Genomic DNA, 14,054 nt, shown 5'->3' on the forward strand with positions numbered 1-14,054 from the left:
GAGAGAGCAAGAGAGAGAGAGCGAGAGAGAGAGCGAGAGAGAGAGCGAGAGAGAGAGCGAGAGAGAGAGCGAGCGAGAGCGAGAGAGAGCAAGAGAGAGAGAGCGAGAGAGAGAGAGCGGAGAGAGAGAGCAAGAGAGAGCGAGAGAGGAGCACAAAACAACAGAAAACAAAAGAACAGGAGAGAAGAGGAGAGGTGTGTGCTACTCACGTAGGCACTGAGGCACCATTCCGTTCCAGGTGCCGTTGCCCACGCAGGTGAGGATGGCAGGGAAGGACAGCTCATACCCGGGGAGCAGCTGTAGCTCACGCTAGTGCCCCACTCAAAGTCTGTACCCTCCAGGACCCCATTGGAGATGACAGAGGGTGCTGCGCAGGTCACCGCTATGGGGGAGAGGAGAGGGAGAGAGGGTGAGAAAGAGAAGGGGGTGTAGTTGGAGAGAGGACAGGGGGAGAGAGGATGGAGGACAGAAAGGCACAGGGGAGAGGGAGTTTACTTTCTGAGTAATACTGTAGTTAATGCTGAATTACTCTCTTACTTAACCCTCGTTATCCCTGTAAGGAATATCATTAATCAATTAGGCATGAATCATACTTTACCATTCATGGCATAAAAGCAAACAGCGAACAAACAAGAAACCTTTGGAAAAGGGCCACAGCTGGGCTAACAACTAAAACAACACACATTCTCAACACAACAACAAAAAAATTAGGCCTAAGGAATATTTGTGGCTTTGCCAAGCATAACCATGTACTATAGTTATATAGTCTCAACCCTTAGTGGACATTTAATACCAGCTGTCTAACTGAAACAGAAACTAATGTCTTTCTCTCAGAGCACTAGCCTCCGGGTGTCATGATGACTGCATCCCAAATAGCTACGTAGTGCACTATATAGGGAATAGTGTGCCATTTGGGGTGCAGCCAATGACTGTCTAAACAAACATGAAAAGTGTTGGGGGGGGGGGGGGGGGGGGGCGACGTCAGGGAGGCAGAGAGTCAAAGGGACTGTTTGTTTGTCTGAGAGCTGCCTGGGAGTCTCGTTGGCCCCCAGCCTACGCCACGCTCGAGTGGGTGAGAGGGCTAGGCTGGATGACTCATGTTGCACTCTGTAGAGTGAGTCTCTCTCTCTGGTCCTGTTATTCACACTGAGTTCTGCCAAACACTCTCCTCCTCTCACTTAATTAGAGTAACAGCAGATAGGGCTTTCCAGAACACTGTGGGCAGAAATATATTTTCCAGCAGACTGTACGATAAACACACTCCTCTCACCGAATAGCAGTAAGATTTCCAAAATAGTGCACCATGGGATACTCCTCTCACTGGATAACAGAAACAGCACTGTAGGTAGGCGTTTGGGCGGAAACATCACTGTAGGTAGGCGTTTGGCAGAAACATCACGAGGGGGATATGCAGAGTTCAGAGAGGGGTAATCCAGGAGAATTAGGATTCTATTTTGAAGGGGGGAAATCTCAGTGTTTGTAGATTAGCGACTATGCTTGGTGGGTGCTGGGCAGGGGTGTCAATTATTATTGACTATATAAACAAACACATTTGTCCAGCTCAATGGAGCTTTTTATGATTGGCTACTCTTATTGTCATCTCTGTGCTCCGGTAATAAAGGTAATAAACATGTAAAAAATTCCCAAATGTTGTATTAATATTCTGATTAGTATTGGACATGCTGGGGCCGTCCATTGAGAGCAGACCAGCTTGCTTTGTACTAAGCTAATGAATAATGTGTTTATGCAGTGGTTTCACAGCTGCTGTGACAGCTCCTGCATTTCACAGGTATAGAACACAGATATTCTCACATACTTATACAGTACACGTAAAGACGCACACACACACACACACACACACACACACACACACACACACACACACACACACACACACACACACACACACACACACACACACACACACACACACACACACAAACCTTTTAACATCCATATTCATAGATCCAACTGTGCATCATAAGAATGTACTGCAACAAGATATCACTCTGCAGCTATTACATCTGTATGCACAACACACACTCTCACAGAGCCAAGAGATTAAACTATAACCTGTACAAATGGATGGAGATATCTGTGTTGATTGTAATTTGTCAAAGATAATGGTAATACGAAGCAGCATTTTATGCAAGTTGAGAAAGCTTTTTATGAAGAAGAGAAACCTTTTCTGCCTGGCCTATAGTGTCAACAACAACAATAACAACAAGACAGGATATTACAATAACAAACCAAAGCACAATGCTATCCTGAATTTGAACAGGACATAATGACATCTGGGCTACTGTTGCTCAGGCAACCAGTGTTTGAATGGAACCAGCAGGTGTTTATGTTACTGTGAATAAGCTTTAACAATCTGTATTGAAACTCTGGTTTCAATAGAGAAAAGGGACAATGCCAACCTTGATTAGTTACTCCCTGAGACTGGGCATCATTGAACTATATTCTAAGGTGTAGATACATATATTCCAACACTCAAATTGAAGTAGTAAGAGAAACGAACCAAAGGCTCATAGGGTTCTGGCCAAAAGTAGTACCCTCTAAAGGGAAGTGGGTACAATTTCAGGCATAGCCTGAGTGTCATGGATGTCATGATGCCAGAATGTTATTAAGATATGTTCCACAGAGCATTATGGGTAATGAAGTACATCATGCTACACATGTGTTGCTAGGCCTCACCTTTGCAGGATGCCATGATGCCACTCCAGGTACCGTTGGAGGTGCAGGTGCGTACGGGCGAGCTATCGGCCTCCATGGTGTATCCCGGTGCACACAGGAAGGTGATGTTCTGACCAATAGCAAAGTCCTCTCCATACCTCATCCCATTGGCTGGAACCCCAGGGTCGCCACAATTGATCACTGTAATGGAAAGAAAGAAAGAAAGAAAGGAAGGAAGGAAGGAAGGAAGGAAGGAAGGAAGGAAGGAAGGAAGGAAGGAAGGAAGGAAGGAAGGAAGGAAGGAAGGAAGGAAGGAAGGAAGGAAGGAAGGAAGGAAGGAAGGGGACAAAAGAGTGACTCAGTGACACAGAGTACTTGGTTGCGGCAAACAAACACATAACAAAGACAACACATACCCAGTCCGACACTTTACTCTGTAACAAACCATTATGTTTTCTGGCTCTTTTGTGCTATAGATGGTGAAATCTATGACGGCTGTCGAAGTGCGATTTAGGCCCCATTGTGGGTCCGGTGTGAGATATGTATTGGGCTGTGAAAACAATTGGCGGGAAACCTAATCCACAAATCATCTGAAATGACCCATTTATGCAGCCAGCAACAGATATCTCCACTGAGGAGATACCACCTCGCCTCTTTTATTCACAATGATAGATCTCACTATCACGGGGGAAAATCAATAGCCGTAAGCAGGGGAAGCTGTGTTCTCATACGGGGGTCTCCTGAGTTTAACTTCCATAATCAATTCTGTCGATCTTTTACAACTATCACTCCCTTCTGTTCTATGGATGAACAAACAGGGGCGGTATATAGGGAGGAAAGCAGAGAGCAGAAAATAGAACGATGCATGTTTACAGAGTCTTTTACCTTTTACCTGGGAATTCAGATGAAAAGGTAAAAGAAACACATTAGTAGTTATGTGATCCCCGTGGCTGACAACAACAAACCCCAAAAGTACTTTACATATTTATTTTTCATTTTTGAAAAAAGTTTCCCCCTATTGATTTATGTATCAATTCCGGAATCACGTTTTCCATACATTTTGTGTCTTTTGCGGAAAAACGTGTGAATGATGCTTCAGAATCAATCATCGGAGCTAATATGACTCCACCCCCGGATTGCAACCATGCGTCACCCTTCTCAGCCTGCTCAATAAACACATGTAAAGACACATCAATCATTCCTAGTTTAACATGCCACAGGCAAGGAATGCGTCCCAAAATGACACCCTAGTCCCTATATAGCGCACTACTTTTGATCAAAGCCCTAAGACTATATATGAAATAGGGTGCCATTTTGGGACGCAAACCAAGGTCTCTATGAAAGAGAGCAATGTAAAGATAAAAACAGGCCCGGTAAAAAAAAAACGCTGTAGGCAAAGCATTCTGCTAGTTTAAGCATATATGGGCACTAAGAGGCATACGATCAAAGGCAATGAACCTGGCCTGGAGGAACCAGTATGGTCTATATGTCTAGTGGTGATATGGAGACAGACAGACAGGCAGTAGTTCATACAGTGAGGGAAAAAAGTTTTTGATCCCCTGCTGATTTTGTACATTTGCCCACTGACAAAGAAATGATCTGTCTATAAATCCAGAAAAACACATGTCAAAAATGTTATCAATTGATTTGCATTTTAATGAGGGAAATAAGTATTTGACCCCTCTGCAAAACATGACTTAGTACTTGGTGGCAAAACCCTTGTTGGCAATCACAGAGGTCAGACGTTTTTTGTAGTTGGCCACCAGGATTGCACACATCTCAGGAGGCATTTTGTCCCACTCCTCTTTGCAGATCTTCTCCAAGTCATTAAGGTTTCGAGGCTGACGTTTGGCAACTCGAACCTTCAGCTCCCTCCACAGATTTCCTATGGGATTAAGGTCTGGAGACTGGCTAGGCCACTCCAGGACCTTAATGTGCTTCTTCTTGAGCCACTCCTTTGTTGCTTTGGCCGTGTGTTTTGGGTCATTGTCATGCTGGTTACCCATCCATGACCCATTTTCAATGCCCTGGCTGAGGGAAGGAGGTTCTCACCCAAGATTTGACGGTACATGGCCCTGTCCATTGTCCCTTTGATGCTGTGAAGTTAGCAGAAAAACACCCCCAAAGCATAATGTTTCCACCTCCATGTTTGACGGTGGGGATGGTGTTCTTGGGGTCATAGGCAGCATTCCTCCTCCTCCAAACACGGCGAGTTGAGTTGATGCCAAAGAGCTCCATTTTGGTCTCATCTGACCACAACACTTTCATCCAGTTCTCCTCTGAATCATTCAGATGTTCATTGGCAAACTTCAGATGGGCATGTATATGTGCTTTCTTGAGCAGGGGGACCTTGCGGGCGCTGCAGGATTTCAGTCCTTCACGGCATAGTGTGTTTCCAATTGTTTTCTTGGTGACTATGGTCCCAGCTGCCTTGAGATCATTGACAAGATCCTCCTGTGTTGTTCTGGGCTGATTCCTTACCGTTCTCATGATCACTGCAACTCCACGAGGTGAGATCTTGCATGGAGCCCCAGGCCGAGGGAGATTGACAGTTCTTTTGTGTTTCTTCCATTTGCGAATAATCGCAGCAACTGTTGTCACCTTCTCACCAAGCTGCTTGGCGATGGTCTTGTAGCCCATTCCAGCCTTGTGTAGATCTACAATCTTGTCCCTGACATCCTTGGAGAGCTCTTTGGTCTTTGCCATGGTGGAGAGTTTGGAATCTGATTGATTGATTGCTTGTGTGGACAGGTGTCTTTTATACAGGTAACAAGCTGTTATTAGGAGCACTCCCTTTAAGAGTGTGCTCCTAATCTCAGTTTGTTACCTGTATAAAAGACACCTGGGAGCCAGAAATCTTTCTGATTGAGAGGGGGTCAAATACTTATTTCCCTCATTAAAAAGCAAATCAATTTATAACATTTTTGACATGCGTTTTTCTGGATTTTTTTGTTGTTAATCTGTCTCTCATTGTTCAAATAAACCTACCATTAAAATTATAGACTGATAAATTCTTTGTCAGTGGGCAAACGTACAAAATCAGCAGGGGATCAAATACTATTTTCCCTCACTGTAGATCTGGTAATCCATTTCTGAATTAACTGAATCTGAAACACCAGGAGAGGTAGAGGAATTATCTACCTGAAGTTAGAAGAAGTATCTCTCTCTCTCTCTCTCTCTCTCTCTCTCTCTCTCTCTCTCTCTCTCTCTCTCTCTTGCTCTCACTTTCTCTCTCTCTCTTTCTCTCACTCACTCTCTCTCTCTCTTGCTCTCACTTTCTCTCGCTCTCTCTCTCTCTCTCTTGCTCTCGCTCTCGCTCTCTCTCTCGCTCTCTCTCTTGCTCTCTCTCTCTCTCTCTCTCTCTCTCTCTCTCTCTCTCTCTCTCCCCCCTGAGCCTGGATTTAAATCACATCGACTCCCTGGTGTTGTCTACTCGACGAGGAGGATCTGAAGAAGAGGGAAGAGCTGAGGAGGGTATGGTAATATACACCAGGTAACAGAAACACAGAGGGATTGATTTCCTTATCTTGCTGGAGCAGGGGCACAGGGCTCTTCTGACCTCTCCTCTCTCTCAACCCCCAAGTCACTGTGTGTGTGTGGGTGTCTGTGTGTGACCCCCTCCTCTCTCTGTCTCAATCCCTAACCCGCAGGCTACCTTAAAGAGCCTCCCCACTTCGATCCCTCTCTCAGACTCAGCCGCCTGGACAAGTCCAATTAAAACCAGCCCACCCTTCCTAGATGAGAGAAGCAGCATGTTGAAATGTCATGAGGAGAGGATGCAAGATTTTGGTTTCCAAATGACAACCTTTTCCCTATATAGTGTACTACCTTTGACTAGGGTCCATAGGGCTTTGGTGAAAAGTAGTGCACTACATAGGGAATAGGGTGCCATTTGGGATGCAACTCTGTCTTAAGCCTCAGTCCATTCATTTACCCTATCCCCTATCTATGATATGACCTGATCAAAATAGGTAATTGAAGAGAAAAATATATGAAAATTAAAGATCACAATCAAACATAGAAATACATCTGTGTACATTTAGCTAAGTCATATCTACTGTCTATATATATTGAAATCTCCCAAAAATGATTGTGCCGTTATCAGTAGGATTTTTCACACAGCCCTGTTAATAAGCACACCGGGTAAGTTTTAAGCTTTTTCAAAATGTGTGTACAAAAAAAAGTCCAGTGCCCTTAGTCCTAGAATGTCTCAGGCCTTTCAGTCCATAATGAATAAGATGACATGGACTGGTGCAGGATCTGATCCCAGATCAGCACTCTTACTCTGACATGCTTTATGACACTAAAAAGGGGATAGGTTCCTGATCCCACATAATTGTGCAGTTGGGTGCAGTGAGGTGGGTTTATGAGGACTTACTGGTGCAGTTGGGTGCAGTGAGGTGGGTTTATGAGGACTTACTGGTGCAGTTGGGTGCAGAGAGGTGGGTTTATGAGGACTTACTGGTGCATTTGGGTGCAGTGAGGTGGGTTTATGAGGACTTACTGGTGCATTTGGGTGCAGTGAGGTGGGTTTATGAGGACTTACTGGTGCATTTGGGTGCAGAGAGGTGGGTTTATGAGGACTTACTGGTGCAGTTGGGTGCAGTGAGGTGGGTTTATGAGGACTTACTGGTGCAGTTGGGTGCAGTGAGGTAGGTTTATGAGGACTTACTGGTGCAGTTGGGTGCAGTGCCAGACCAAGTGGCATTGGCCAGACACTGGCGGGTGGTGGAGCCAGTCAGCAGGTAGCCGTCCATACAGGAGTAGGTGACCGAGTGAGAGTAGGTGGTGCCGTCCAGCCTGTACACACGGCCGTTACTGGGGCTCCCCGGGTTCCCACACTGCACCGCTGGACAGAGAGGTGAAGATAGAGTTCGATTGAATGATTGGGTTTATGTGATAATTCAAAAATACATGTGAAGTTGTTCCATCACATACTATAAAACCACATTGTGGTTATATACTGTATATTGGTTAGATTTGAGCTTCTATGGTATGGAATCGTCTCTGATAAAGACTGTCTATTTTACTGTAAAGTGTTTTTGGTGATTTAAATGCACTTTAAATAAAATGTGAATTGATATGGTCTTATACTGTACGTCAATGCTAAGTACAGTATTTGTTCCTGCCATGAAATAATCACTGTCCCTTTCACTGCTCCTGCATTCAAACCCCATAGCATCCACTCGGTCTAGCTAAATAAGTCATTTTCCTGGAAATATGTACTTAAAAGCTGTTAACAAAAGAGTTGAGAGAAATTACTAGCATCTAGGGAAGAGTGGAATGGTAGGACAACCATTGTTTGAGGGATCCTCGTGGATATGATTTATGCAATGTCCAGAGTGGGATTTCAAGAGCTATGAAAGGAGGCTTAGGGAAATCAACAAGCAATTTGCCATGATTGTGTCCCTGAAACATTTGACCATGCTTCCATATGTGAGGTACTTAGAGAGAATATCAAATAAATCCACATTGCCACTGTCAAAGAACCGTCATTAAGTCATGAGTTAGGGGTTGTGCACTACTATTGAGGGAATAAGGGTGGCGTTGAGGGTGGGTTGGGCTGAGTGAAATGTGAAATGTCACAGAAAAAGGGAGGTATAACAGACTCCAGGATGGAATGAGATAAAAGCTGAGAAGGGCTGAGAGAGAAAGAATGAGAGAGAGAGGCAATGAGAGCGAGAGAGAGCAAGAGAGAGGCAGAGAAATAGAGAGAGAACGAGAGAGAGGCAGAGAGAGAGAGAAAGAGAGAGCAAGAGAGAGAGAGAGAGAGCGAGAGAGAGGCAGAGAGAGAAAGAGAGAGCAAGAGAGAGAGAGAGAGAGAGAGCGAGAGAGGCAGAGAGAGAGAAAGAGAGAGCAAGAGAGAGAGAGAGAGAGAGAGAGTGAGTGAGAGAAAGACAGAGAGAGAAAGTGAGAGCAAGAGAGAGAGAGAGAGAGAGAGAGAGAGAGAGCGAGAGAGAGAGAGAGAGCGAGAGAGCGAGAGAAAGAGAGAGAGAAAGTGAGAGCAAGAGAGAGAGAGAAAGAAATAAAGAGAGAACAAGAAAGCGAGATTCAGATAGAGAAAGAGAAAAGGGAGTGTGAAAGAGAGAGAGCGTGCAATGGAGAAAGAGAGAGGTACCCAGTCAGCCTTGTGGAGGAACTGGCTGGCAGGGCCTTCAGGGGCTGAGAAGTTAACAATCTGTAAATCTATTTAACTGAAGAGCTGCAGTGGCTCAGAGGGAACATGGAGGACAAGCCGCCGTTTCGAGATGACACTAACGCTATCCTGTCACGTTGGAGAGGAGATGAATATGGTGGTTCAGAGGAGCCTGAGGAGGAAGGAGTGTTCTTCTCTGCAGACAGAGAGAGAGACACACACAAACAACCTCCTTTGTCTTTCTCTGACACCTGGGCATTTGGGGTTGTCTCTGAGTGTTTGACTGTCACCTGCACCATTTGTCTCTGGGTGTCTGACTGTCACCTGGGCCATTTGTCTCTGGGTGTCTGACTGTCACCGGGGCCATTTGTCTCTGGGTGTCTGACTGTCACCTGGGCCATTTGTCTCTGGGTGTCTGACTGTCACCGGGGCCATTTGTCTCTGAGTGTCTGACTGTCACCTGGGCCATTTGTCTCTGGGTGTCTGACTGTCACCTGGGCCATTTGTCTCTGGGTGTCTGACTGTCACCGGGGCCATTTGTCTCTGAGTGTCTGACTGTCACTTGGGCCATTTGTCTCTGGGTGTCTGACTGTCACTGGGGCCATTTGTCTCTGGGTGTCTGACTGTCACCGGGGCCATTTGTCTCTGGGTGTCTGGCTGTCACCGGGGCCATTTGTCTCTGGGTGTCTGACTGTCACCTGGGCCATTTGTCTCTGGGTGTCTGACTGTCATCTGGGCCATTTGTCTCTGTGTGTCTGACTGTCACGTAGAGACACGTTTGAGTACATCTCTTCAATTACAGCTCAGTCCAAGCTCCCTGTTGCCAATTCCCACCTTTCAGAAAGGATTCCTGCACAATGGAAGGGAGTGTTTCTAAAGCAGTGTTTTCACTCAGTGGGAGGTCGGAGGGAGCAGTGGGAGGTCGGAGGGAGCAGTGGGAGGTCGGAGGGAGCAGTAGGAGGTCGGAGGGAGCAGTAGGAGGTCGGAGGGAGCAGTGGGAGGTCGGAGGGAGCAGTGGGAGGTCGGAGGGAGCAGAGGAGGAGAGGAAAAGGGGATGAGAAAAGCACACCATTAGTTCCGGCTTGGTGCTGGGAAGCAGGATGTTGTAAAGCGGTGTGGAGGGTTGTGTTCCAAATGGCACCCTATTACCTAAATAGTGCACTTCTTTTGACTGGAGCCCTGTGGGTTCCTGGTAAAAAAAGTTGTGCACCATATAGGGAGTAGGGTGCCATTTGGCATGCAGATTAGGTTTGGGGAGCAGAGCAGAGTGGACAGTTGACTAGCTACATGGTTCCCTCAGCAAACAAAGGGAAGTAATGTTGCTGTGTGCCCCTGGTGTGATGGCTTGTCCCGTCTCATCTTATTCAGTGTGCAATGTGATGCTAGTTATAGGGGCTCCTGCAGTGAGAGGAGGCTCCAGTAGGCTAAAGTGCTGCTGTGGTGTTGAGATGTCGTGGGACACAGACTGCACTGCTACACTGCCACATTCAATTAGCTCTAGGCTGGAGGTGCACAGCCGGAGGTCGCTGGAGGTGGAAGAGGCTGGATAGGGGTCGATAAAGCACAGCTATTGTGTGTTGCTGAGTTTTCTAGCTCTCAGAGATATGCTGGCTGGAAATGGAATGGTACAGCGGCATGTTGGACTCAAAGGACCATAGAGGTTGGGGGGATGGAAAGTGTGTGTGTGTGTGGTCTCACGTTTGCAGAAGGGCTGTGTTCCAGACCAGGTGCCGTTGGGAAAGCACATCCTTTCAGCAGAGCCAATCAGCTCATAACCCTCAGAGCAGCTGAACTGGACTTTACTGCGGATCCTGAAGTCACTCTCCTCTCTGCTGCCCTGCGAAGGGGTGCCTGGGTCCCCACACGTCCCCTGGGAGTCACCTGCACAGGCACACACACACAGAGACAAACACACACACAGAGACAAACACACACACACAGAGACAAACACACACACAGAGACAAACACACACACACAGAGACAAACACACACACACACACAGAGACAAACACACACACACACAGAGACAAACACACACACACACAGAGACAAACACAGAGACAAACACACACACAAACAGAGACAAACACACACACACACAGAGACAAACAAACACACACACAGAGACAAACACACACACGCCAGCCCGCAGGCACACAGGGAAAAACAAAAGCATAGAAAGAGTTAATAACTTCTGGTGTTTCGTTCACAATCACATGTTCCAAAGGCCATGGAAACAAACCACAACCCTTTTTGTCATTGAAACCAGCGAAGGCACCTGACTCCCCCTCTCTGGCCTTCTTCCCTTTCCCTTTCCCTTCCCTCCTTCCCTCCTTCCCTCCTTCCCTCCTTCCCTCCTTCCCTCGTCCGCTGTATTTATTCCGGGTGTAAACTCACAGAAAACCGCCAACGCACACTGATTTCCATCTCACGCCGATTTCCATCTCACACCGATTTCCATCTCACACCAATTGTCCTCTCACCGATTCCCGTCTCACACGATTACCCTGTCACACCGATTCCCATCTCACACCGATTCCCCTCTCACACCGATTCCCATCTCACACCGATTACCCTCTCACACCGATTCCCTTCTCACACCGATTCTTCTCTCACACCGATTCCCATCTCACACCGATTCCCCTGTCACACCTATTCCCCTGTCACACCGATTCCCCTGTCACACCGATTCCCATCTCACACCGATTCCCCTGTCACACCAATTTCCCTGTCACACTGATTCCCATCTCACACCGATTCCCCTCTCACATCGATTTCCATCTCACACCGATTCCCATCTCACACCGATTCCTTAGTAGCGCACCGGAAATTAATATTCCTGATTGATTCAGGAAGCTGCCATACATCTCCTCCCCCCTTCCTCCATCCCCTCCCCCTCCATCGACGTAGCTAATAATCCGGTAGCCATGGTCTGCGTCCCAAATAGCACCCTATTCCCTATATAGTGCACTACTTTTGTTGGGGCCCATAGGGCTCCGGTCAAATGTAGTGCTCTACATAGGGCACTACTTTTGACCGGTTCCGGTCAAATGTAGCGCACTACATATGGAATAGGGTGCCATTTGGAATGTACTATTGGTAGCCTTGCTCCTCACCTGAACCAGTCACACATCCATCACAGAGACAGACACAGACAGACACACCAGTCAACACTGCTGATGTGGAAATGACCACCTGGAAGTAATGGAGGCCATACATCCAGGATCTAGGAGATAGGGGACTGTGTGTGTGTGTGTTAGTTTGTGTGTGAGGCCGTGTGTGTGTGTGTGGCCAAAACAGTAATCAGAGTTGATGTTGTCCCAGGAGACTGGGAGACAATACAAGACTGTCCACTCCAAACACTCATTCAGACGTAATGGTATCTCTGTCAGATGGCTCAAGTACATTGAGATACTTATGTCTCATCAGTAACAGATACACTACCGTTCAAAAGTTTGGGGTCACTTAGAAATGGCCTTGTTTTCGAAAGAAAAGCAATTTTTTTGTCCATTAAAATATCATCAAATTGATCAGAAATCCAGTGTAGACATTGTTAATGTTGTAAATGGCTATTGTAGCTGGAAACGGCTGATTTTTTATGGAATATCTACATAGGCGTACAGAGGCCCATTATCAGCAACCATCAGTCCTGTGATCCAATGCCACGTTGTGTTTGCTAATCCAAGTTTATCATTTTAAAAGGCTAATTGATCATTAGAAAACCCTTTTGCAATTATGTTAGCACAGCTGAACACTGTTGTGCTGATTAAAGAAGCAATAAAACGGGCCTTCTTGAGACTAGTAGAGTATCTGGAGCATCAGCAATTGTGGGTTCGATTACAGGCTCAAAATGGCCAGAAACAAAGAACTCGTCAGTCTATTCTTGTTCTGAGAAATGAAGGCTATTCCATGTAAGAAATTGCCAAGAAACTGAAGATCTCGTACAACGCTGTGTCCTACTCCCTTCACAGAACAGCACAAACTGGCTCTAACCAGAAGAGAAAGAGGAGTGGGAGGCCCCGGTGCACAACTGAGCAAGAGGACAAATACATTAGAGTGTCTAGTTTGAGAAACAGACGCATCACAGGTCCTCAACTGGCAGCTTCATTAAATAGTACCTGCAAAACACCAGTCTCAACGTCAACAGTGAAGAAGCGACTCCGGGTTGCTGACCTTCTAGGCAGAGTTGCAAAGAAAAAACCATATCTCAGACTGGCCAATAAAAATAAAAGATTAAGATCTGTCTTTTTCTTTGCAACTCTGCCTAGAAGGTCAGCATCCCGGAGTCGCCTATTCACTGTTGATGTTGAGACTGGTGTACGACACTGCCTGGCATAGAATAGTGTAAGATCAGTGAATAGTGACCAGTCTATAGGATTCTTGGAGGATTCTATGACTGGGGGGAGGGGTCTAGGTAGTAAAGTGATAAGTGCTGGCTTGCGCGCCCAAACACGTAGACGTACGGAGGGGGGAGGTGGCAGACAGTAAATAAATAATGTGATAGGAATAAGACTAAAATCTAGATTTTCTGATTAAAATCTAGATTTTCTGATTATAGTTCAACTATGGTTATGGGTTGTGTAAATTAATAAAACAGTCAGTGTTGATTTTGGGATGTAAGACTGGGATGTAGTAGTTTGCGGGGTTCAAATTGAACGACTCACTTATTCAACAGGAATAGTGGGGGGAGGAAGAGAGTTATTTTTTGTGCTGCCGAATGAGTTGATAATTTAAAAACTACTGAGAATAGAGTTAAATGTATGCTTGTCAACGATAGCAAGTATTTGTTTTATTAATTAGAGCCTAATCAGAAAGGACAGTTACAGAAATTGAATTGCGAACTGGAAATTGCGATAGAGCTGTGACAATGATTTGAATTGAGAACAAAGGAAAATAATTTATGGTTCTAGTTCGCGGGTAAAAGCGAGTCGTACTTGCTTGATTGTATCGAGCTGTAAGAGACATTTGAAGCAGAAGTCTGAATAGTTGAATGGAAAACATTTTTTTGACAAATTCAAATTGTTATTACTTTATTCTATAGGTTACGTAACACCATTGGTGTATGCAAATAATTGATGAATTCTAAAACGATAATTTGTTTTCGTTACGTGGACCAGTAGATTGCAAGTAGCTTTAGCTATTATGCTGATGGGATAGCGCCAACTTTATGTAGGTTCTAAATTTGTTGAACAACAAGTTGGTATTTGAAACTAAATTAATGCAATAGGCTGCAGTAATAAC

The 14,054-nt window shown here is 45.7% G+C and overlaps 1 protein-coding gene across 1 annotated transcript in view; it reads right to left on the bottom strand.

Annotated features, from left to right (window-relative positions):
- The window catches only part of LOC311132780 (CUB and sushi domain-containing protein 3-like), a gene marked incomplete at its 3' end in the record, with an annotated part of 471,294 nt that overhangs the window by 40,446 nt on the left and 416,794 nt on the right, over positions 1–14,054 (bottom strand). The window contains 5 exon segments of the mRNA XM_084166101.1: positions 210–290; positions 293–382; positions 2,698–2,877; positions 7,349–7,525; positions 10,511–10,693. Coding sequence (XP_084022227.1) covers positions 210–290; positions 293–382; positions 2,698–2,877; positions 7,349–7,525; positions 10,511–10,693 — 711 coding nt within the window.

This window comes from Coregonus lavaretus (assembly GCF_964263955.1).
Source record: "Coregonus lavaretus genome assembly, chromosome: 7".
Taxonomy (NCBI): domain Eukaryota; kingdom Metazoa; phylum Chordata; class Actinopteri; order Salmoniformes; family Salmonidae; genus Coregonus; species Coregonus lavaretus.